The sequence below is a fragment of the Sylvia atricapilla genome, chromosome 6 (assembly GCF_009819655.1).
Source record: "Sylvia atricapilla isolate bSylAtr1 chromosome 6, bSylAtr1.pri, whole genome shotgun sequence".
In the NCBI taxonomy this organism is placed as follows: Eukaryota; Metazoa; Chordata; class Aves; order Passeriformes; family Sylviidae; genus Sylvia; species Sylvia atricapilla.
The window spans coordinates 27,868,005-27,889,974 of record NC_089145.1 but is presented as its reverse complement, the minus strand read 5'-3'; the positions used below and the strand labels follow the sequence as shown (position 1 = coordinate 27,889,974).

At 54.4% G+C, this 21,970-nt stretch overlaps 3 protein-coding genes across 3 annotated transcripts; all 3 read right to left on the bottom strand.

The window, feature by feature from the left end:
• Positions 1-1,682: 1,682 nt before the first annotated feature.
• LOC136363098 (inositol 1,4,5-trisphosphate receptor-interacting protein-like 1) lies at positions 1,683-3,401 on the bottom strand. The gene has a single exon (XM_066322188.1). The coding sequence runs from the start codon at positions 3,399-3,401 to the stop codon at positions 1,683-1,685; it is 1,719 nt and encodes a 572-aa protein (XP_066178285.1).
• A 2,696-nt stretch (positions 3,402-6,097) lies between these two features.
• Positions 6,098-7,816, bottom strand: LOC136363097 (inositol 1,4,5-trisphosphate receptor-interacting protein-like 1). Its single transcript, XM_066322187.1, has one exon. The coding sequence runs from the start codon at positions 7,814-7,816 to the stop codon at positions 6,098-6,100; it is 1,719 nt and encodes a 572-aa protein (XP_066178284.1).
• An 11,231-nt stretch (positions 7,817-19,047) lies between these two features.
• Positions 19,048-20,766, bottom strand: LOC136363096 (inositol 1,4,5-trisphosphate receptor-interacting protein-like 1). Its single transcript, XM_066322185.1, has one exon. The coding sequence runs from the start codon at positions 20,764-20,766 to the stop codon at positions 19,048-19,050; it is 1,719 nt and encodes a 572-aa protein (XP_066178282.1).
• Positions 20,767-21,970: the final 1,204 nt, after the last annotated feature.

The window sequence follows — 21,970 nt, the reverse complement described above, 5'->3', positions numbered from 1 at the left end:
GGGAGTGGTGAAAAAAACAGAAGGACAACCAATGAAAAAATAAGAGAGAAGAAGATGGTTTTATCTATGTCATAAGTAACCTGTCTTCAGGAGGTTTGTGAACTTAAACCCTAGCAGGCACTAAAAAAGATCAATTGTTTTCCTTGACGTGTTTAGGAAACGGGATGACCACAGTTGGTATTCTGACAAGCGAGACTATATAACTATCAATACTCCTTCAAAATGCTAGAAATTATTAAAGTGTCTTCTGTCATTTGAAGACAGCTGAAAAAAATTTCTTTCTCTTGATATCTGAGAGAATCCATGACGTTTAGAGGCTTCAGATACCAATTCCAATCAGTCGTGACAATCAAGGTGTAAGCATTTCCAGCGCCGGAATTGAGACGTGTGCTATTTCTTTGCCCCATCAGCAGCAGACTTGGCAGCATGCCTGCAGACCCGATGCACATCTTCCCATTTCTTTTCAGAGAAATGCATCATTGCGTGATCCCTTTACGAAAGAAATCACTTACAGGACATAGGTGCCGCAGCTGTGGCAGGTGTAAGAATATGACGGTTGGTTGAAGAACTGAGCACTTCACACAGCAAGCACCAAAAGTGTTCAGGGGCTCTCCTTTTATCTGGGATTTCCCACGTTTGTTAAGGTGTCTGATAAACAGAAAGCAAAGGGCGAGGCTGCGCCACTCTCCTGTGAGTTCTCTCTGAGTTCCTGACGTGTTGTATTAGGGGTGTCAGGAATGGGAGTCCGTGTCTTCAGAGGCGTCAGATACCAATTCCAATTAGTCGTGACAACACACAGGAGGCTTGGGGTTTTCCTAATTATTGATTTCTCTCTTTTTAGGCTGTGCTTGAGTGAGCAACTCTCCGCTGACATGAGAGGGGGATCGGCTTGGCAGATGCTGCCTGTGGTTCTACTCACCTTTCTACGGAGGCTGAGACTGGTGCTCTGCAGCGGAGGATCTTCATATCTCGCACTTTTATCATCGTGACAGGAATGTAGGACGTACTGCCTTGCTTCTGTCGTTCAGATGAGTGTATGCTCTAAGGGTTTGCTCTGTACTTCAGAAGAACAGTAGCTTTAGGCTGATATCTCTGTGTTCTGGTCTTGCCCGTGCTGTACTGTTTGTAGACAGAGCATGAAAAACTTCCCAGAGTGAGCGGCCACACTTGTCCAAGGAGCTGGATAAGGTGTCCATCTCCCCTGCCTGAGGAAGACAAGGAAGCTGTGCCAAGTAAACGTGGGCTTCTGTGCCTGGCGGACTTGGACAGGCCGTGCGATGGATAACTGTGGGCAGCGGGGAACGAGAAGCGCGCGCCTCTGGTTAGAAAAAGGCCTGTTACTCGAAGTCCCTCCTCCCAGCCAGTCACAAATTCACAGCTAGTGGAACTTGCAAGTAAATGCTCTCTAGGTCTAGTCAGGTTCAAGAAGAGCTTGCACACAGTCCAGATACCGGAATAGTCTGTTTTATTGGAACGGGAGCAAAGAAGGTTTGGGATTGCTGAACACGCTGCCTAGGGCGTCCTAATCCTTACAGTGAATACTCTAGCTAGGGGGTACTTAGTAACTACAGTAAACGTACTAACTACGGGGTCTTAACAAACACACTAACTAACGGGAGGTTAGTATATACAGGGGGTGTCAAGAGGCCCCAGAAGCACAGCCCTGTGCAGGAGGGTCTCTTTCAATGGCCGGGGCTCAGCAGCTGTTTGAGCCAGTGCAGCAGGTGAACGTAGTCCTGCACGGCCTCGGCGTGAGCGTCCGGACTGCTCGCCAGGTGCTGGAAGAGGTTGGGTGGTATGGCCAGCCGGAAGCCGGAGGGCAAGCTGATCTCCGCAGGAAACCTCGCGTTGCCTACGACGAAGTGGTGGAGTTGTTTTGTCTCCAGTGAGAAGTGGAGGTACGTGAGGATGTCCATGAGCCGCTGCCCAAAATCCTCCCTGCGCCACTGTGTCGGGGGTACGGTGTTCAGGACGTGCATCACCACGGTCTTCAAGGCATAGCTGGACAAGCCTACGCCCGTCAGGAAGCGTGCGAGGAGCTGCAGGCACTTGCAGTGACAGCTGTCCTGGGGGGCCTGCCTGGAAATGTGCCCGAAGAACTTTGCCTCTGCCACGGCGTAAGTCTCAAGCCACGTTGTGCTTGGGACGCCTGCTTCTGCAGGCTGGCTGCCCACGAAGATGTCCGAGTCTCCTCGCCGCACGCCAAAGATGATCTCGACAGCGAAGCTTTCGTTGTCTTTGCTTAGCTGGAATTTGCAAGAGCGGCTGGAGGGCTGCAACCTTAAACACCAGTGGCGGGATTCAGGCAACAGCAGCCAGGCTACTCTGACGAATCGATGGAACCAGTGGACGGTTTTCTCCACATCTAGATAGGCGCCAGTGCAGAGGGTGTGCAGGAGGCTGGGGTCCTGTCTCCTTCTCAGCTCCTCCTCGGGGTGGTGGAGGAAACATAGCATGTCCTCCCCCAGCTGCTCCCTTGCGCAGGTGCACAGCAGCTCCACACGGACACAGAAGTTCCTCTGGAGCATCCCTGCAGTGTCCAGGTGGAAGGCGTGTCCTGGAGGGGGACTCAGGGGCACAAGCACGTGGTACACAAGGTCTTGTGCATGGGGACTCCAGCCTTCAAAGGCGCTGCCCACCCCGATGGCTTGTTGTGGCACTGGGTAGAAGCTGTTGGACAAGCCTTGCCCGAAGATGTGGGTGAGTTTGTCCATCAGGTCCATTATCGCCGAGCAGCCTTTGTCCAGGTCCAGAACAGGCAAGTGCAGGCGCTCCTCTAGGAGGCTTTCGAGCTTCCTGTTGGCACCGTGGTCCTTGTCTTCTTTGCTTGCCCCGTGCTTGTCTTCTTCATTTGCAGCAGCGTTGGCTTCCTCCCCCTTCTCATCAGGGTTGGCTTCCTCCCTTGCATCGCCGCAGCCTTCTTTGGCTTCATTTTCGGCATTGCTTTCTGCCTTTGCCTCATCACTGCTGCCCTCTTGGTTTCCACCCTTACTGTCCTCTTCCACACTGGCATCGTTGCTTTCTACTTCTTCGTTTGCAACGACGCTGCGTCCTTCTTCTGCTCCTTCTTCCTCCACCAGGTTGCTGCTGGACCTCTCCTTGTGGCCGCTGTCGTCTGGACGGCGTCTAATTTTCCCGAGTCCGATCCACAGCGCCAAGAGAAGGACGAGGATTGCAGCCAGAGCCCAGACCTGCCAGACGAGCAGGGCTCCCCAGGCCCCGCCCTTCTGCTCCAGCTCCTTCTGCTCCAGCTCCTGCAGCAGCTGAGTCATCTGCCGGTTCAGATACTCAGCCCGCTGCTGCATGCGCTCCCGTGTGGCCTCATCCAGCCCATCGCCGGCCTGCCGCGGGTAGCGGAGGAGGCCTTGCGCAAGCAAGAGGAGGAGCGTAACGGCAAACATGGCCTAAGGAGGTGAGCAGGGCTTGAGCGGGGATGGGAGGGAGGTAGCGATGGGGGAAGTGGGCACAGGAGCCCCAGGTATGGGAAGGAAGGCAGGAAAGAGGGGGCCAGGCAGCCGGCAGGCTGCGAGGCCTGTGCCGCTGGCCCAGCGGCAGCAGCGGCACCGCGGCCTGCCACAGGCACTCCGGCGAGGGCCTGGCCTCTGGGTGGCCGGTGAGAAGCGTCTCCCCGGGCACTCGCCTTTGTGCCGTGGGCCTCGTTCGGCCTTCAGCACAGCCTCCTGTCTGCGTGCGTGCTCGCCGCTCGCCGAGGCTGTACTGGGCCGGCGTTACCCGCTGCTCCTGTTGGTAGCTGTCCCCATTGTGACGGTGGCGCTGTGATGTCACAGGTGCCGCAGTGCGTCTCGGCCAGGCCGGCCCCGCCCTCCATCCCTGCCTCAGCTCTGGGAGTCATAATGGCCCCGGGCAAGTCATAATGGCGACCCGACACTTGCCAAGAGCAGAGCCACGGGTCATAATGGAGCCGCGGGGGTTCCCTTGACAAAACAGGCAGAAAGGCCCCCAACGGCCTTTTCGCTCTGAAACTGTGTGACATGACCCACGAATGCTTTCTTACTGGATATCTCCTGCTGTGAGATGGAACGGGTTGCCTTGCTGCTGACCTGTGTGCTTGCGGGGGTGCTCTTGGGACCTAAGTGACAGCCCTGGGTGTGTAGTGATGAATATGCTGGTGGTGGCATTGGGCCGTCTCCACGGCAGGATCTCGGGTCCTGCTGTGCCCCCACGAGGAGGACCTTGATTCCCTGGAGACATTTCCCAGCATTTACAGCATCAGAGAAGCCAGAGGCCACCGCAGCATCAATTCTGCTGCAAAATGCAGTTCTGCTGCAGCGCTCTCTGCCTGCCCCCAATTCCCAACAAAGTGATGCGCCGACACTCACAGACACGGTGTTGGTTCTAGCACAACATTCGTTGGCAATTTCGTTCTGAGAGAAGCACCCAGGGGGAGCAGCAGCAACTCCCTGAGGGCGTGGACTCTCTCGAATATGGAGGGCATTCAGTGTCCAGCTGGTCAGCAGAATCTTGAGTTCCAGGCTCCTTGCCATGGCCTCCTCAGGACTGTGGCGTACAAATGAGCGTTGCAGACAGAACACGGTAATTTGGTGTGGGAGAACAGGAACTCTGAATTTTGTGTTTATCAACCGTATTTCTGTATTTTGCATTTCCTGCCTTTATTTACTCTGTATTTATCAGCTGTAGTTGATAGATGAACGGCGCCTTCTGAATTCGGCACAGGAATTCTGCAAGCGTAGCCCCAGCTCTGTGTTGAGGGATGTTGTTACAGTGTCTGGACTGTAACGAAAATCAAGGTGTAAGTTTTTCCAGCGCCGGAATTGAGACGTGTGCTATTTCTTTGCCCCATCAGCAGCAGACTTGGCAGCATGCCTGCAGACCCGATGCACATCTTCCCATTTCTTTTCAGAGAAATGCATCATTGCGTGATCCCTTTACGAAAGAAATCACTTACAGGACATAGGTGCCGCAGCTGTGGCAGGTGTAAGAATATGACGGTTGGTTGAAGAACTGAGCACTTCACACAGCAAGCACCAAAAGTGTTCAGGGGCTCTCCTTTTATCTGGGATTTCCCACGTTTGTTAAGGTGTCTGATAAACAGAAAGCAAAGGGCGAGGCTGCGCCACTCTCCTGTGAGTTCTCTCTGAGTTCCTGACGTGTTGTATTAGGGGTGTCAGGAATGGGAGTCCGTGTCTTCAGAGGCGTCAGATACCAATTCCAATTAGTCGTGACAACACACAGGAGGCTTGGGGTTTTCCTAATTATTGATTTCTCTCTTTTTAGGCTGTGCTTGAGTGAGCAACTCTCCGCTGACATGAGAGGGGGATCGGCTTGGCAGATGCTGCCTGTGGTTCTACTCACCTTTCTACGGAGGCTGAGACTGGTGCTCTGCAGCGGAGGATCTTCATATCTCGCACTTTTATCATCGTGACAGGAATGTAGGACGTACTGCCTTGCTTCTGTCGTTCAGATGAGTGTATGCTCTAAGGGTTTGCTCTGTACTTCAGAAGAACAGTAGCTTTAGGCTGATATCTCTGTGTTCTGGTCTTGCCCGTGCTGTACTGTTTGTAGACAGAGCATGAAAAACTTCCCAGAGTGAGCGGCCACACTTGTCCAAGGAGCTGGATAAGGTGTCCATCTCCCCTGCCTGAGGAAGACAAGGAAGCTGTGCCAAGTAAACGTGGGCTTCTGTGCCTGGCGGACTTGGACAGGCGGTGCGATGGATAACTGTGGGCAGCGGGGAACGAGAAGCGCGCGCCTCTGGTTAGAAAAAGGTCTGTTACTCGAAGTCCCTCCTCCCAGCCAGTCACAAATTCACAGCTAGTGGAACTTGCAAGTAAATGCTCTCTAGGTCTAGTCAGGTTCAAGAAGAGCTTGCACACAGTCCAGATACCGGAATAGTCTGTTTTATTGGAACGGGAGCAAAGAAGGTTTGGGATTGCTGAACACGCTGCCTAGGGCGTCCTAATCCTTACAGTGAATACTCTAGCTAGGGGGTACTTAGTAACTACAGTAAACGTACTAACTACGGGGTCTTAACAAACACACTAACTAACGGGAGGTTAGTATATACAGGGGGTGTCAAGAGGCCCCAGAAGCACAGCCCTGTGCAGGAGGGTCTCTTTCAATGGCCGGGGCTCAGCAGCTGTTTGAGCCAGTGCAGCAGGTGAACGTAGTCCTGCACGGCCTCGGCGTGAGTGTCCGGACTGCTCGCCAGGTGCTGGAAGAGGTTGGGTGGTATGGCCAGCCGGAAGCCGGAGGGCAAGCTGATCTCCGCAGGAAACCTCGCGTTGCCTACGACGAAGTGGTGGAGTTGTTTTGTCTCCAGTGAGAAGTGGAGGTACGTGAGGATGTCCATGAGCCGCTGCCCAAAATCCTCCCTGCGCCACTGTGTCGGGGGTACGGTGTTCAGGACGTGCATCACCACGGTCTTCAAGGCATAGCTGGACAAGCCTACGCCCGTCAGGAAGCGTGCGAGGAGCTGCAGGCACTTGCAGTGACAGCTGTCCTGGGGGGCCTGCCTGGAAATGTGCCCGAAGAACTTTGCCTCTGCCACGGCGTAAGTCTCAAGCCACGTTGTGCTTGGGACGCCTGCTTCTGCAGGCTGGCTGCCCACGAAGATGTCCGAGTCTCCTCGCCGCACGCCAAAGATGATCTCGACAGCGAAGCTTTCGTTGTCTTTGCTTAGCTGGAATTTGCAGGAGCGGCTGGAGGGCTGCAACCTTAAACACCAGTGGCGGGATTCAGGCAACAGCAGCCAGGCTACTCTGACGAATCGATGGAACCAGTGGACGGTTTTCTCCACATCTAGATAGGCGCCAGTGCAGAGGGTGTGCAGGAGGCTGGGGTCCTGTCTCCTTCTCAGCTCCTCCTCGGGGTGGTGGAGGAAACATAGCATGTCCTCCCCCAGCTGCTCCCTTGCGCAGGTGCACAGCAGCTCCACACGGACACAGAAGTTCCTCTGGAGCATCCCTGCAGTGTCCAGGTGGAAGGCGTGTCCTGGAGGGGGACTCAGGGGCACAAGCACGTGGTACACAAGGTCTTGTGCATGGGGACTCCAGCCTTCAAAGGCGCTGCCCACCCCGATGGCTTGTTGTGGCACTGGGTAGAAGCTGTTGGACAAGCCTTGCCCGAAGATGTGGGTGAGTTTGTCCATCAGGTCCATTATCGCCGAGCAGCCTTTGTCCAGGTCCAGAACAGGCAAGTGCAGGCGCTCCTCTAGGAGGCTTTCGAGCTTCCTGTTGGCACCGTGGTCCTTGTCTTCTTTGCTTGCCCCGTGCTTGTCTTCTTCATTTGCAGCAGCGTTGGCTTCCTCCCCCTTCTCATCAGGGTTGGCTTCCTCCCTTGCATCGCCGCAGCCTTCTTTGGCTTCATTTTCGGCATTGCTTTCTGCCTTTGCCTCATCACTGCTGCCCTCTTGGTTTCCACCCTTACTGTCCTCTTCCACACTGGCATCGTTGCTTTCTACTTCTTCGTTTGCAACGACGCTGCGTCCTTCTTCTGCTCCTTCTTCCTCCACCAGGTTGCTGCTGGACCTCTCCTTGTGGCCGCTGTCGTCTGGACGGCGTCTAATTTTCCCGAGTCCGATCCACAGCGCCAAGAGAAGGACGAGGATTGCAGCCAGAGCCCAGACCTGCCAGACGAGCAGGGCTCCCCAGGCCCCGCCCTTCTGCTCCAGCTCCTTCTGCTCCAGCTCCTGCAGCAGCTGAGTCATCTGCCGGTTCAGATACTCAGCCCGCTGCTGCATGCGCTCCCGTGTGGCCTCATCCAGCCCATCGCCGGCCTGCCGCGGGTAGCGGAGGAGGCCTTGCGCAAGCAAGAGGAGGAGCGTAACGGCAAACATGGCCTAAGGAGGTGAGCAGGGCTTGAGCGGGGATGGGAGGGAGGTAGCGATGGGGGAAGTGGGCACAGGAGCCCCAGGTATGGGAAGGAAGGCAGGAAAGAGGGGGCCAGGCAGCCGGCAGGCTGCGAGGCCTGTGCCGCTGGCCCAGCGGCAGCAGCGGCACCGCGGCCTGCCACAGGCACTCCGGCGAGGGCCTGGCCTCTGGGTGGCCGGTGAGAAGCGTCTCCCCGGGCACTCGCCTTTGTGCCGTGGGCCTCGTTCGGCCTTCAGCACAGCCTCCTGTCTGCGTGCGTGCTCGCCGCTCGCCGAGGCTGTACTGGGCCGGCGTTACCCGCTGCTCCTGTTGGTAGCTGTCCCCATTGTGACGGTGGCGCTGTGATGTCACAGGTGCCGCAGTGCGTCTCGGCCAGGCCGGCCCCGCCCTCCATCCCTGCCTCAGCTCTGGGAGTCATAATGGCCCCGGGCAAGTCATAATGGCGACCCGACACTTGCCAAGAGCAGAGCCACGGGTCATAATGGAGCCGCGGGGGTTCCCTTGACTGTAGCAGTTCGCTGTTTCTGCCACAGTGGAGGCTCTGGTATCTAGGCATACAGCACGACTTCCACTTTACTTTCATGAGTGGGTCGGGTCTTGTAACAGACGCATGGTACCAATATGGCAGACGGTTACAAAAGACGTTTATTAAGTAAAAAGTTCAGGTTTTATACTTCTTATCTACTACTACGTCAAACAGGATATTGCCACACCTCCTGGGTTAGTAGTTGGAGTGGAAAAGTACTGGCACATGTTAGTAGAGGGTCTACATTCTTTTCAGGGGTAGCTTATCTCGAGAGGGGGATGGGGCTTGCTCTCTTCCTCACCGTTACAGTCCGAGATCTTCCGCGCCGCCTGTCCCTATCCAACCACATCTCCCCCCCCTCTCTCACAAAAGAACGAGGTAGTTATACGCATATATATATATAGATATAGATATAGGCACTAAATGAGGTAGAAGGTTAGGACTTAATAAGGTAAAAAGGAGTTTGGAAACTTGAGTAAATTTCTGCCAGGCAAGTTTGGAAATCTTGTGACTGGCAATTTTAAATTCACAGCATCTCATGTTGGCCTATGAACAGAATGTTAGTCTGATCTAGGCGAGCTTTGACAAATGAAACTATCTTGTTCAGCAGGCATGGTCCGAAGGTAACAGATAGAAGTAGCATTGCCAATGGGCCTACCAAGGTGGAAATTAAAGTGGTTAACCATGGGGATTGGTTAAACCAGGATTCGAACCAGCCTTGCTGAGCTTCCCTATCTTTCTGTCTCTGAGCCAGTCTGTTTCGGAGTTCGGCCATGGAGTCCCTGACGACTCCGGTGTGGTCTGCATAGAAGCAGCATTCCTCTTTCAAGGCTGCACACAGACCTCCCTGCTGCATAAACAAAAGATCCAGTCCACGCCTGTTTTGTAGAACCACTTCTGAGAGTGAAGAGACTGACTTCTCCAAGTAGGAAATGGACTTCTCGATCCTCTGCAGGTCCTCATCTATAGTTATTTGCAGCTGAGACAGACCCTGGTGTTGTGTTGCCAGGGCTGAGACACCTGTTGCTGTGCCGGCTGCTCCTAAGCCGAGTAGCATTGCGATGGTAACACCTGTCAATATCTCTCTTTTGTGGAGCCTGTTGGATTCTTCGAGAAGGCTGTACATTTCTTCCTCTGAATGGTACAGGACTCTAGGAACAATCAGAACTTGGACACAGAAATCGTTAGAATCATCAAACTTGGGAAGAAATACACACGGACTTACTCCAGACCTCTGACAAACCCACATTGCCGATGTAGCAGGTATTACCCACTTGTTATTCTTTCTGTTAGGCTTTACAACTCTGGTGCAGACATTCCCTTTTCGCTCAGCCAGGGTTGCATTACCAAAGCATTTGCCTCGGCCTGAGACCTGGCTTAGGGTGATCCCTCTGCGAGGTGTATCCCATCGGCACTGCTGGGGTGCATCAGCGGCGGAGTAACTGAATGGGGTGTTTAAAGCAACTCCTTCATAAAAAGGTGGTTGGACATCATAACAAAGCCAACAGGAATTGGTTAGGTTAGGGTTAGATTCATTCAGGGATAGAAAGGTAGCTTCTAACATACGAAGGATTGGATCGGGATCTGACCTAGCTAATTTGTCCATCTGAAAGGCTTCTGCATCACTAGTTGGGGTTCTGCTGACACCCGTAGGTGCAGCCTTAGGGTAGGTCATATTTCTCTTTGTCTGTGTGCTTTTAATTATCTTGTTGGGCCCCACAGCTCTGGGTTCTGAGGGTTGAGACTTGGTAATTTGCACGTTCACCCACTTTTTTGACCCTTGAAGGACCACTGTCCAGGTCTTGCCCACCGTCCAGCTAGGATGAGTGGGTTGCAAAACTGTCATGTTATAGTATATGCATTTTCGGATTTTTGGGATCTTGTAGCTATATCGATAGGAATTCCCGTGTACAGAGAGAGGTGTTTTACAACCTGCGGGTGCCCAGGTGAATTGCAGGAATTTGTCAGGTTTTTGTGGGTCCCACCCAGGCCCTGACGGCCTGGCGTCTGTTACAATGGTCTCACATCCCCAATGTCCGCAATATCCCCAGCCGGGGTTATTACAATAGCTTTTTCCTGCGTTTGAAGCTGGGCACCAATAGGATAGGTATGTGTGTGATGAAAATGGAGAATGAGGGTCTACCTTTGGTTGTCCTGGAAACAAATCGATAATACGAAGCACGAAGGATGGACTGTTTGGTGTGGTGATGTCTCTGAGCACCTTACCACTGGTAAGATGTCTCATGACCCACCTGAATGGCTGGTGTGGGTAGAAATCTGAGCTGGCTTGTCCTCTGGCGACAAACCCCAGCAACAAAATCACACAGGCATATCGTTGGTGCTTGGATCTCGCCCGCGTGGGTTTCTCTGGTGCTTTCTGACGGCTTGGTGGTGTGTCTCGTTCCTCTGGGAGAGGCGTGTACGCGTTACGTGGTCGCCCCACCAGCATGTCCTGTAAACAGAAACTCACAATTCTCATTAGTCTCATCCTGCTCACTGTGGAGATCAGGTTTAATTGATTTAATAGGACACCACCTGATTTTCCCCTCCCTTTTGACAGCTGCATACCCTCGCCCTGTAAGCATTAATCTCCAGCCCCGTTCCCATTCACCCAGCTCATTTTTAATTACAACCTGCGGGCCCTCCTCTAGTGCTCTGGAGGCCCAGTGCTTTTGAATGGGATTATTTGCTTCACTTCCTCTGGGGAATTGATTTAATGCTATCAGTGCGGTTGCCAGTATGCGTGCCTGTTCTCCTGAGGGAATGGAATTGTTAAAGCCTTCTGCTTTTGCCAACACCTCTATCTTAGTTTTCAGGGTTTGATTTGCCCGCTCGACTATAGCCTGCCCAGTACTGTTATATGGGATACCTTGCACTAATGTGATCCTCCATTTGGAGGCGAATTCCTGCACTGGTTTAGAAATAAAATTGGAACCATTATCTGTTTTAATCTGCTTGGGGATACCAAGCCATGCCATAGCTGTCAGCCAGTGCTGGATTGTGGCTTTGGAGTTGGTCTTGGGATGCTGGGTGGCTACAATCGTTCCACTGAATGTGTCCACTGTTACTGCAAGCCATGCTCGAGGCTTCAGCAGCTGACACAAGGTGAAGTCCGACTGCCAGATTTCTGAGGGCTTAAGACCTCTTGGGTTGACTCCACTAGTCCACAGGGGTGACTTCTGGCAGTGAGGGCAGGTAGCCACTACATGTTTGGCATCCGCTGTTGTGATTCCACATCTCTTCGCTAGTGCTTTGGGTCCAATGTGGAGGGATTCGTGCAGTTGACGGGCCTCCTGCAGTGTCCAGACCCCTTTCGCTGCAGCATCTGCTTTGTCGTTGCCAATCTGAAAGTACCCTTTAATTGGGTTGTGGCTATTGACGTGAATGATTGATACAGTGCCCTTTCGTGAAGAGAGTGCCTCTTCTAGCATTAGGGCTGCTGCTGATGTTGACACACCTGGTCCTGCCATGGCTAGGCAGAGCCTTGCCACGAATATAGAGTCTGTTACAATGTTAAGGTGTTCCTCTTGGAAAAGTCCACAGGCCAGGGCTACTGCTGTAGCTTCCAGCTGCTGCACTGACAGTGTGGGGTCACATGCTTTGATGCAATGCCACTGCTCTCCTACCTGCCACACTGCTGTCGCCGTAGAAGTAGTGGAGGAAGCGTCTGTGAAAGCTGTTGGTCCTGGCTGTGGTCTGTCCATAACCTTTGGTGGCAGGTCTATGTCGACTATGGTCAGCAGCTGAGTCCAGGGTGGTCTGGTGGAGTAGGAGATTTCTCCTCCAAATCCGACGAGAGCAAGGGCTAGATGCTCCGAGATTGTGGTTGATTCTATGGTCGGTTGCTTGCGAAAAGGAAGGTGGATTCTCGCTGGCTCAGTCCCTAGGTGTTTCAAGGCGAGTTTCCTGCCTTTCATGATGAGGTTAGCGATGCATTCTACTGCTGGGGAAAATGCACGAGCAGGCCTTCCAAGGACCACCCATTGAATCGGTCGGGCCTTTTCAGAAGGTCCTTGGGCCAATGCTCCCACTCCCCCCTTTTGTGTAAAATGCACATATAAGTCCAGGGGCATCGCTGGGTTCCATCTGGCAAGTGTGCCAGTGGACATCTGCTGTTCGATGAAGTCGAGGGAGCTCGCTGCTTGTGGTGTCAGCTCCTTGGGTTCCCAGGGGTGCTTTCCTTTCAGGAGGTCGTACAGAGGGTCCATGATCTCAGGAGGAACCAGGACGATGTTGCGAAGCCACTGCAGTGATCCTACCAGGCGTTGCACGTCGTGGAGCGTCTTAACATCTCGGTGGACTTTCACCTTAGGAGGTGTCACGTAGGAGCTTGTGATTCCCACTCCTAGGAAGGTGACACAGGGTCCTTTCTTGATCTTCGCGCTCGCAATCTCGAAGCCGTTGGCCTGGAGGGTCTCTGTGATCCTGGATACCAGATGATCCACTTGGCTCGCTGATGGTGCTGAGACCAGAATGTCGTCCATGTACTGGATGATGGTGGCAGCAGGATAGGATTGTCGGACTGGCATCAGTGCTTTGTCCACGGTGATCTGGCAGATGGTTGGGCTGTCGACCATACCTTGAGGTAGTACTTTCCACTGGAAACGCAGGCTGGGCCGATTGCCATTCGGGAAAACCACAGAGAAGGCAAATCGTTCCCTGTCCTCAGGATGCAAAGGTATTGAAAAGAAACAGTCTTTAATGTCCAATACTGCACATGGCTGTCCTTCAGGAACAGCTGAGTTCATGGGCAACAGTGTCTGAACTGGGCCTATGGGTCGGATTGTTTTATTCACTTCTCTCAGGTCATGGACTAAGCGATAGCCCTCTCCTGACCTTTTGGGTACAGGAAAAACGGGCGTGTTCCAAGGACTCACAGTGGTTTCTATATGATCCTTTTGCAGTTCCCTCTCAACCAGTTCTATTAAGGCTGCCAAGCGAGGCTCGCATAGGGGCCACTGCTCAACCCATACAGGGTCTGATGATTTCCAGGTCAATTTGATCGGCAGCAAAGGGTGTAAGGCAGTGGCCCTCATTATAAATTTGTAATCCTGACTCCGAGCATAGCCAGGACATCCCTTCCTATTAAGGGTGGAGAATCCTGTAAAATGTAAGGGTAAATGGCAACTGTTTGTTCTGGCCCCTTTTTTGTGTGAAGTGTTATCGCCACCAATTGGGTACTTTTCCATGCCCTGGATTGTCCCCCCACCCCGTTCACAGGAGGGACTTCTTTAATTTGCCAATGTCTGGGCCAGTGTGATTGAGGAAAAATGGTGCAGTCTGATCCAGTGTCTGCCAAAAACTGAAGCCCTAAAACGTGAGGGTCCTGGCTGCCATAGAGTTGACATGTCCCCCACACCCTCAAGGGCTCCCTCCCCACTTTCATGACCAAGGCCACCCAGGGGTTCCGCTCTGGTTTGTCCCCTGTTGACCCTGTGACACTGGAGCAGTTTGTGGTGGTGAGAGGTGCATGTTGGCTGCTGGTGGTGGTGCATTGTTCTGCCACTGAATGACTGGTGGGGATGAGACACTGACTGGTTCCTGTATATATATGGGGTATGAAGGTCCCCTGCCCCACTGGGTATTGGGAAGGCTGGGCCATCTCGCAGTGGGAGGAGGCTGAATATGGCCCGCACGCCCCCTCCCCCTTCCGTTTCCCTGAGGCCTAGATCTGCACTCCTTGGCCAGGTGTCCCCTTTTTCCACAATTCCAGCAGGTGGGTCTCTGGCGCTGCTGGGTCGGGGGTGCTGCCACTGGCTGCTGTGCTGGCTGGGGACAGCTTGCTGCTACATGACCTGTTTGGCCACATTTCAGGCAAGCCATTGCATTTGTTAGGGTATGAACCGCTGCCTGCATGGGTATTAGGTGTTCTTCCTTTACCACATGTTTGATCATGTCAGCTAAGCTGGCTCCTGCAGGCAGAGACCGTAAAATTTCCTTGGTTACAGTATTACACTGTTGCTTTAAACAGTCTGTCACCACCGGTCCCCTTGCAGCTGCAGGCAGGGTGGATGAATCAATTGCAGCCTGTAATCGGTCCACAAAATGTGTAAAACTCTCACTTTCCCCCTGTTTGATCGTTGACCATGGCGTGGACTTGTCCACAACCCGGGAAGCTGCCCTTATTGCTTCCCTAGCTGCCCTGGTTGTTGCTTTCACCTCCTCTGCTGTGAGGTGTGCAGCTTGGTTTTGGGGCGTGGCCACATCGTCATGTTTGCCAAGCAGCCTGGACAGAGTAGAGCCATGGAGAGGCTGTCCCTGCCCTGAGGCTTGAGCTAGGGCAGCTGCGCATGAATTGGACCACTCCTGCTGAAATACAATCAACCCTGCCCCATCAAAAAACATACGGGTTATTTGTGAGATATCAAACGGCAGCATATCATCATTGCTAAAAAGACCATCGATCAGTGTGGACACCAGGGGTGAATTAATTCCTTTTTCCTGCACCGCTTTCACCACAATCTGCACTTCTTTCGTACTGAGTGGGGTATAAGTCCGTCTCTGGTTCTGCCGGTTGCCAGAAACCCGTACCGGGAACGCATGTATTGCAGCCGCAGGTTCCCACTCTGCACAGGCTAATTTTATCTTCCCCCAATCGGTTAATTTGCCCTGAATTTGTTCCCTTACATTGTTAAAAGCTTTGCTCGGTTTCGCTGAAAACTTTATAAAATCTGTTATCTCCGTTTCCGAATCGGACTCGGAGCCCTCTGTAGAGCTCGCCGTGGAGTTGTAACTTCCTTCCGTATCGGAAGTGAACTGGTGGTAAGCTTCCGGTTTGCTATGCTTTTTCCCCGGACTCCGCCCCCGTCCCGCCTTCCGCGGGTGGGCTCGGATGTTCCCTCTGCTTTGACTCCATTCCGCCTCCCGCGCCCGGCCCCCCCCTTCCGACCGGGGGTGACGCCGGCGCCTCTCGCGGGGGTTGTCCCACGTTCCTCCTTTTTGCTCGCCCCTGCCCTTGGTAGATGACACCGGTAAGGGACCTTGTCCGCGTGTTCGCCCCCCCCCGCTCTCCCGCGCATGCGCCATGTAGGTCGGTGGTTCCGGAATTCCTCCGACCCCCCACGCATGCTCGGTCGCGGGGTTTTGCACTTCCGGGTTCGCATCGCCACGTGGCGCCCTTCCCCGCTCGCGCTCCACGTGGCCGGCGCCATCTTGGCCACATGGCGGGGGGGGTAGCGGCGATTGGTCGCCCCGCCCCCGCGCCGGACCGTCGGCGCCATATTGGCCATATGGCGGGGGGTGTATGCCCTCCGCGGCGATAGCCAATCTCTCTGCGTCTCTTGCCTGCCGCGCGAGTTCTTCCCAGACGAGCCGCGTACATTCCTCCGCGCGGCCGCGCCGCGTCTCCGCGCCCGGGGAGACCGCCGTTTCGGACCGTGCCGGGGAGCCGCCGCTCCGCGCGGGCGGCGCCGCCGCCGGTCCTAGCGCCGTGCCTCCGCTCGGACCCTGGTCGCGGCAAGGAGGGACTATCGGGGAAACCGCGGTTTTTTCGGGGGTGTTCGGATCTGGGGTCTCTCGCGGGGGGACCCGGGGGTTTTCCGCGTGCTCCGCGGCTTTTATGCATGTATTTGTGGAGGGGGATGAGGCGTCTGACTCCCGCTTTTCCCCTGGGGTCTCTGCTGCACTGCGCCCCCCCCCCGTCTCTTCCGGGGCTTCTCCGGAGGGTCCTGCGCCCCCTCGGTCCCCTCTCCCCGGCTGCTTAGCCGTGAATAAACACGTTTTTGCAGCGTTCCAAGCCTCCTGTTCTTCCATTGCTTTTCGCAACACTTTTTCAACTTTTCCCCATGCTTTTAAAACTTTTCCGCTGCCGGTGGCTTTTGTATCTTCCGCCAGGGCAACTGTATATTTCTCCCACCCCTCTGAATTTAATATGTCTATAGGGCGTGAAATCGCGCCTAGATCCGTTAACCTTGCAATAGCAAGAAATAAATCTTTTTTGTCCCATGCAATTCCCGAGTGGATTGCTAATTTACTCACGACCAGCTTCACGGGGTCCATGTTTTCCCGCGGGGTCCTTTGGGGCGTCCCCCTTTTCCTTCTCCTCCTCAGGAGTTCGGACCGGCCGACTCCTACCCGCTGTGCCTTTCCAAAGCGTAGCTCCCGTCCTCCGAGGTAATCGTTCCCGGGTTTACGGCACCACTTGTAGCAGTTCGCTGTTTCTGCCACAGTGGAGGCTCTGGTATCTAGGCATACAGCACGACTTCCACTTTACTTTCATGAGTGGGTCGGGTCTTGTAACAGACGCATGGTACCAATATGGCAGACGGTTACAAAAGACGTTTATTAAGTAAAAAGTTCAGGTTTTATACTTCTTATCTACTACTACGTCAAACAGGATATTGCCACACCTCCTGGGTTAGTAGTTGGAGTGGAAAAGTACTGGCACATGTTAGTAGAGGGTCTACATTCTTTTCAGGGGTAGCTTATCTCGAGAGGGGGATGGGGCTTGCTCTCTTCCTCACCGTTACAGTCCGAGATCTTCCGCGCCGCCTGTCCCTATCCAACCACACTTGACAAAACAGGCAGAAAGGCCCCCAACGGCCTTTTCGCTCTGAAACTGTGTGACATGACCCACGAATGCTTTCTTACTGGATATCTCCTGCTGTGAGATGGAACGGGTTGCCTTGCTGCTGACCTGTGTGCTTGCGGGGGTGCTCTTGGGACCTAAGTGACAGCCCTGGGTGTGTAGTGATGAATATGCTGGTGGTGGCATTGGGCCGTCTCCACGGCAGGATCTCGGGTCCTGCTGTGCCCCCACGAGGAGGACCTTGATTCCCTGGAGACATTTCCCAGCATTTACAGCATCAGAGAAGCCAGAGGCCACCGCAGCATCAATTCTGCTGCAAAATGCAGTTCTGCTGCAGCGCTCTCTGCCTGCCCCCAATTCCCAACAAAGTGATGCGCCGACACTCACAGACACGGTGTTGGTTCTAGCACAACATTCGTTGGCAATTTCGTTCTGAGAGAAGCACCCAGGGGGAGCAGCAGCAACTCCCTGAGGGCGTGGACTCTCTCGAATATGGAGGGCATTCAGTGTCCAGCTGGTCAGCAGAATCTTGAGTTCCAGGCTCCTTGCCATGGCCTCCTCAGGACTGTGGCGTACAAATGAGCGTTGCAGACAGAACACGGTAATTTGGTGTGGGAGAACAGGAACTCTGAATTTTGTGTTTATCAACCGTATTTCTGTATTTTGCATTTCCTGCCTTTATTTACTCTGTATTTATCAGCTGTAGTTGATAGATGAACGGCGCCTTCTGAATTCGGCACAGGAATTCTGCAAGCGTAGCCCCAGCTCTGTGTTGAGGGATGTTGTTACAGTGTCTGGACTGTAACGAAAATCAAGGTGTAAGTTTTTCCAGCGCCGGAATTCAGACGTGTGCTATTTCTTTGCCCCATCAGCAGCAGACTTGGCAGCATGCCTGCAGACCCGATGCACATCTTCCCATTTCTTTTCAGAGAAATGCATCATTGCGTGATCCCTTTACGAAAGAAATCACTTACAGGACATAGGTGCCGCAGCTGTGGCAGGTGTAAGAATATGACGGTTGGTTGAAGAACTGAGCACTTCACACAGCAAGCACCAAAAGTGTTCAGGGGCTCTCCTTTTATCTGGGATTTCCCACGTTTGTTAAGGTGTCTGATAAACAGAAAGCAAAGGGCGAGGCTGCGCCACTCTCCTGTGAGTTCTCTCTGAGTTCCTGACGTGTTGTATTAGGGGTGTCAGGAATGGGAGTCCGTGTCTTCAGAGGCGTCAGATACCAATTCCAATTAGTCGTGACAACACACAGGAGGCTTGGGGTTTTCCTAATTATTGATTTCTCTCTTTTTAGGCTGTGCTTGAGTGAGCAACTCTCCGCTGACATGAGAGGGGGATCGGCTTGGCAGATGCTGCCTGTGGTTCTACTCACCTTTCTACGGAGGCTGAGACTGGTGCTCTGCAGCGGAGGATCTTCATATCTCGCACTTTTATCATCGTGACAGGAATGTAGGACGTACTGCCTTGCTTCTGTCGTTCAGATGAGTGTATGCTCTAAGGGTTTGCTCTGTACTTCAGAAGAACAGTAGCTTTAGGCTGATATCTCTGTGTTCTGGTCTTGCCCGTGCTGTACTGTTTGTAGACAGAGCATGAAAAACTTCCCAGAGTGAGCGGCCACACTTGTCCAAGGAGCTGGATAAGGTGTCCATCTCCCCTGCCTGAGGAAGACAAGGAAGCTGTGCCAAGTAAACGTGGGCTTCTGTGCCTGGCGGACTTGGACAGGCCGTGCGATGGATAACTGTGGGCAGCGGGGAACGAGAAGCGCGCGCCTCTGGTTAGAAAAAGGCCTGTTACTCGAAGTCCCTCCTCCCAGCCAGTCACAAATTCACAGCTAGTGGAACTTGCAAGTAAATGCTCTCTAGGTCTAGTCAGGTTCAAGAAGAGCTTGCACACAGTCCAGATACCGGAATAGTCTGTTTTATTGGAACGGGAGCAAAGAAGGTTTGGGATTGCTGAACACGCTGCCTAGGGCGTCCTAATCCTTACAGTGAATACTCTAGCTAGGGGGTACTTAGTAACTACAGTAAACGTACTAACTACGGGGTCTTAACAAACACACTAACTAACGGGAGGTTAGTATATACAGGGGGTGTCAAGAGGCCCCAGAAGCACAGCCCTGTGCAGGAGGGTCTCTTTCAATGGCCGGGGCTCAGCAGCTGTTTGAGCCAGTGCAGCAGGTGAACGTAGTCCTGCACGGCCTCGGCGTGAGCGTCCGGACTGCTCGCCAGGTGCTGGAAGAGGTTGGGTGGTATGGCCAGCCGGAAGCCGGAGGGCAAGCTGATCTCCGCAGGAAACCTCGCGTTGCCTACGACGAAGTGGTGGAGTTGTTTTGTCTCCAGTGAGAAGTGGAGGTACGTGAGGATGTCCATGAGCCGCTGCCCAAAATCCTCCCTGCGCCACTGTGTCGGGGGTACGGTGTTCAGGACGTGCATCACCACGGTCTTCAAGGCATAGCTGGACAAGCCTACGCCCGTCAGGAAGCGTGCGAGGAGCTGCAGGCACTTGCAGTGACAGCTGTCCTGGGGGGCCTGCCTGGAAATGTGCCCGAAGAACTTTGCCTCTGCCACGGCGTAAGTCTCAAGCCACGTTGTGCTTGGGACGCCTGCTTCTGCAGGCTGGCTGCCCACGAAGATGTCCGAGTCTCCTCGCCGCACGCCAAAGATGATCTCGACAGCGAAGCTTTCGTTGTCTTTGCTTAGCTGGAATTTGCAGGAGCGGCTGGAGGGCTGCAACCTTAAACACCAGTGGCGGGATTCAGGCAACAGCAGCCAGGCTACTCTGACGAATCGATGGAACCAGTGGACGGTTTTCTCCACATCTAGATAGGCGCCAGTGCAGAGGGTGTGCAGGAGGCTGGGGTCCTGTCTCCTTCTCAGCTCCTCCTCGGGGTGGTGGAGGAAACATAGCATGTCCTCCCCCAGCTGCTCCCTTGCGCAGGTGCACAGCAGCTCCACACGGACACAGAAGTTCCTCTGGAGCATCCCTGCAGTGTCCAGGTGGAAGGCGTGTCCTGGAGGGGGACTCAGGGGCACAAGCACGTGGTACACAAGGTCTTGTGCATGGGGACTCCAGCCTTCAAAGGCGCTGCCCACCCCGATGGCTTGTTGTGGCACTGGGTAGAAGCTGTTGGACAAGCCTTGCCCGAAGATGTGGGTGAGTTTGTCCATCAGGTCCATTATCGCCGAGCAGCCTTTGTCCAGGTCCAGAACAGGCAAGTGCAGGCGCTCCTCTAGGAGGCTTTCGAGCTTCCTGTTGGCACCGTGGTCCTTGTCTTCTTTGCTTGCCCCGTGCTTGTCTTCTTCATTTGCAGCAGCGTTGGCTTCCTCCCCCTTCTCATCAGGGTTGGCTTCCTCCCTTGCATCGCCGCAGCCTTCTTTGGCTTCATTTTCGGCATTGCTTTCTGCCTTTGCCTCATCACTGCTGCCCTCTTGGTTTCCACCCTTACTGTCCTCTTCCACACTGGCATCGTTGCTTTCTACTTCTTCGTTTGCAACGACGCTGCGTCCTTCTTCTGCTCCTTCTTCCTCCACCAGGTTGCTGCTGGACCTCTCCTTGTGGCCGCTGTCGTCTGGACGGCGTCTAATTTTCCCGAGTCCGATCCACAGCGCCAAGAGAAGGACGAGGATTGCAGCCAGAGCCCAGACCTGCCAGACGAGCAGGGCTCCCCAGGCCCCGCCCTTCTGCTCCAGCTCCTTCTGCTCCAGCTCCTGCAGCAGCTGAGTCATCTGCCGGTTCAGATACTCAGCCCGCTGCTGCATGCGCTCCCGTGTGGCCTCATCCAGCCCATCGCCGGCCTGCCGCGGGTAGCGGAGGAGGCCTTGCGCAAGCAAGAGGAGGAGCGTAACGGCAAACATGGCCTAAGGAGGTGAGCAGGGCTTGAGCGGGGATGGGAGGGAGGTAGCGATGGGGGAAGTGGGCACAGGAGCCCCAGGTATGGGAAGGAAGGCAGGAAAGAGGGGGCCAGGCAGCCGGCAGGCTGCGAGGCCTGTGCCGCTGGCCCAGCGGCAGCAGCGGCACCGCGGCCTGCCACAGGCACTCCGGCGAGGGCCTGGCCTCTGGGTGGCCGGTGAGAAGCGTCTCCCCGGGCACTCGCCTTTGTGCCGTGGGCCTCGTTCGGCCTTCAGCACAGCCTCCTGTCTGCGTGCGTGCTCGCCGCTCGCCGAGGCTGTACTGGGCCGGCGTTACCCGCTGCTCCTGTTGGTAGCTGTCCCCATTGTGACGGTGGCGCTGTGATGTCACAGGTGCCGCAGTGCGTCTCGGCCAGGCCGGCCCCGCCCTCCATCCCTGCCTCAGCTCTGGGAGTCATAATGGCCCCGGGCAAGTCATAATGGCGACCCGACACTTGCCAAGAGCAGAGCCACGGGTCATAATGGAGCCGCGGGGGTTCCCTTGACAAAACAGGCAGAAAGGCCCCCAACGGCCTTTTCGCTCTGAAACTGTGTGACATGACCCACGAATGCTTTCTTACTGGATATCTCCTGCTGTGAGATGGAACGGGTTGCCTTGCTGCTGACCTGTGTGCTTGCGGGGGTGCTCTTGGGACCTAAGTGACAGCCCTGGGTGTGTAGTGATGAATATGCTGGTGGTGGCATTGGGCCGTCTCCACGGCAGGATCTCGGGTCCTGCTGTGCCCCCACGAGGAGGACCTTGATTCCCTGGAGACATTTCCCAGCATTTACAGCATCAGAGAAGCCAGAGGCCACCGCAGCATCAATTCTGCTGCAAAATGCAGTTCTGCTGCAGCGCTCTCTGCCTGCCCCCAATTCCCAACAAAGTGATGCGCCGACACTCACAGACACGGTGTTGGTTCTAGCACAACATTCGTTGGCAATTTCGTTCTGAGAGAAGCACCCAGGGGGAGCAGCAGCAACTCCCTGAGGGCGTGGACTCTCTCGAATATGGAGGGCATTCAGTGTCCAGCTGGTCAGCAGAATCTTGAGTTCCAGGCTCCTTGCCATGGCCTCCTCAGGACTGTGGCGTACAAATGAGCGTTGCAGACAGAACACGGTAATTTGGTGTGGGAGAACAGGAACTCTGAATTTTGTGTTTATCAACCGT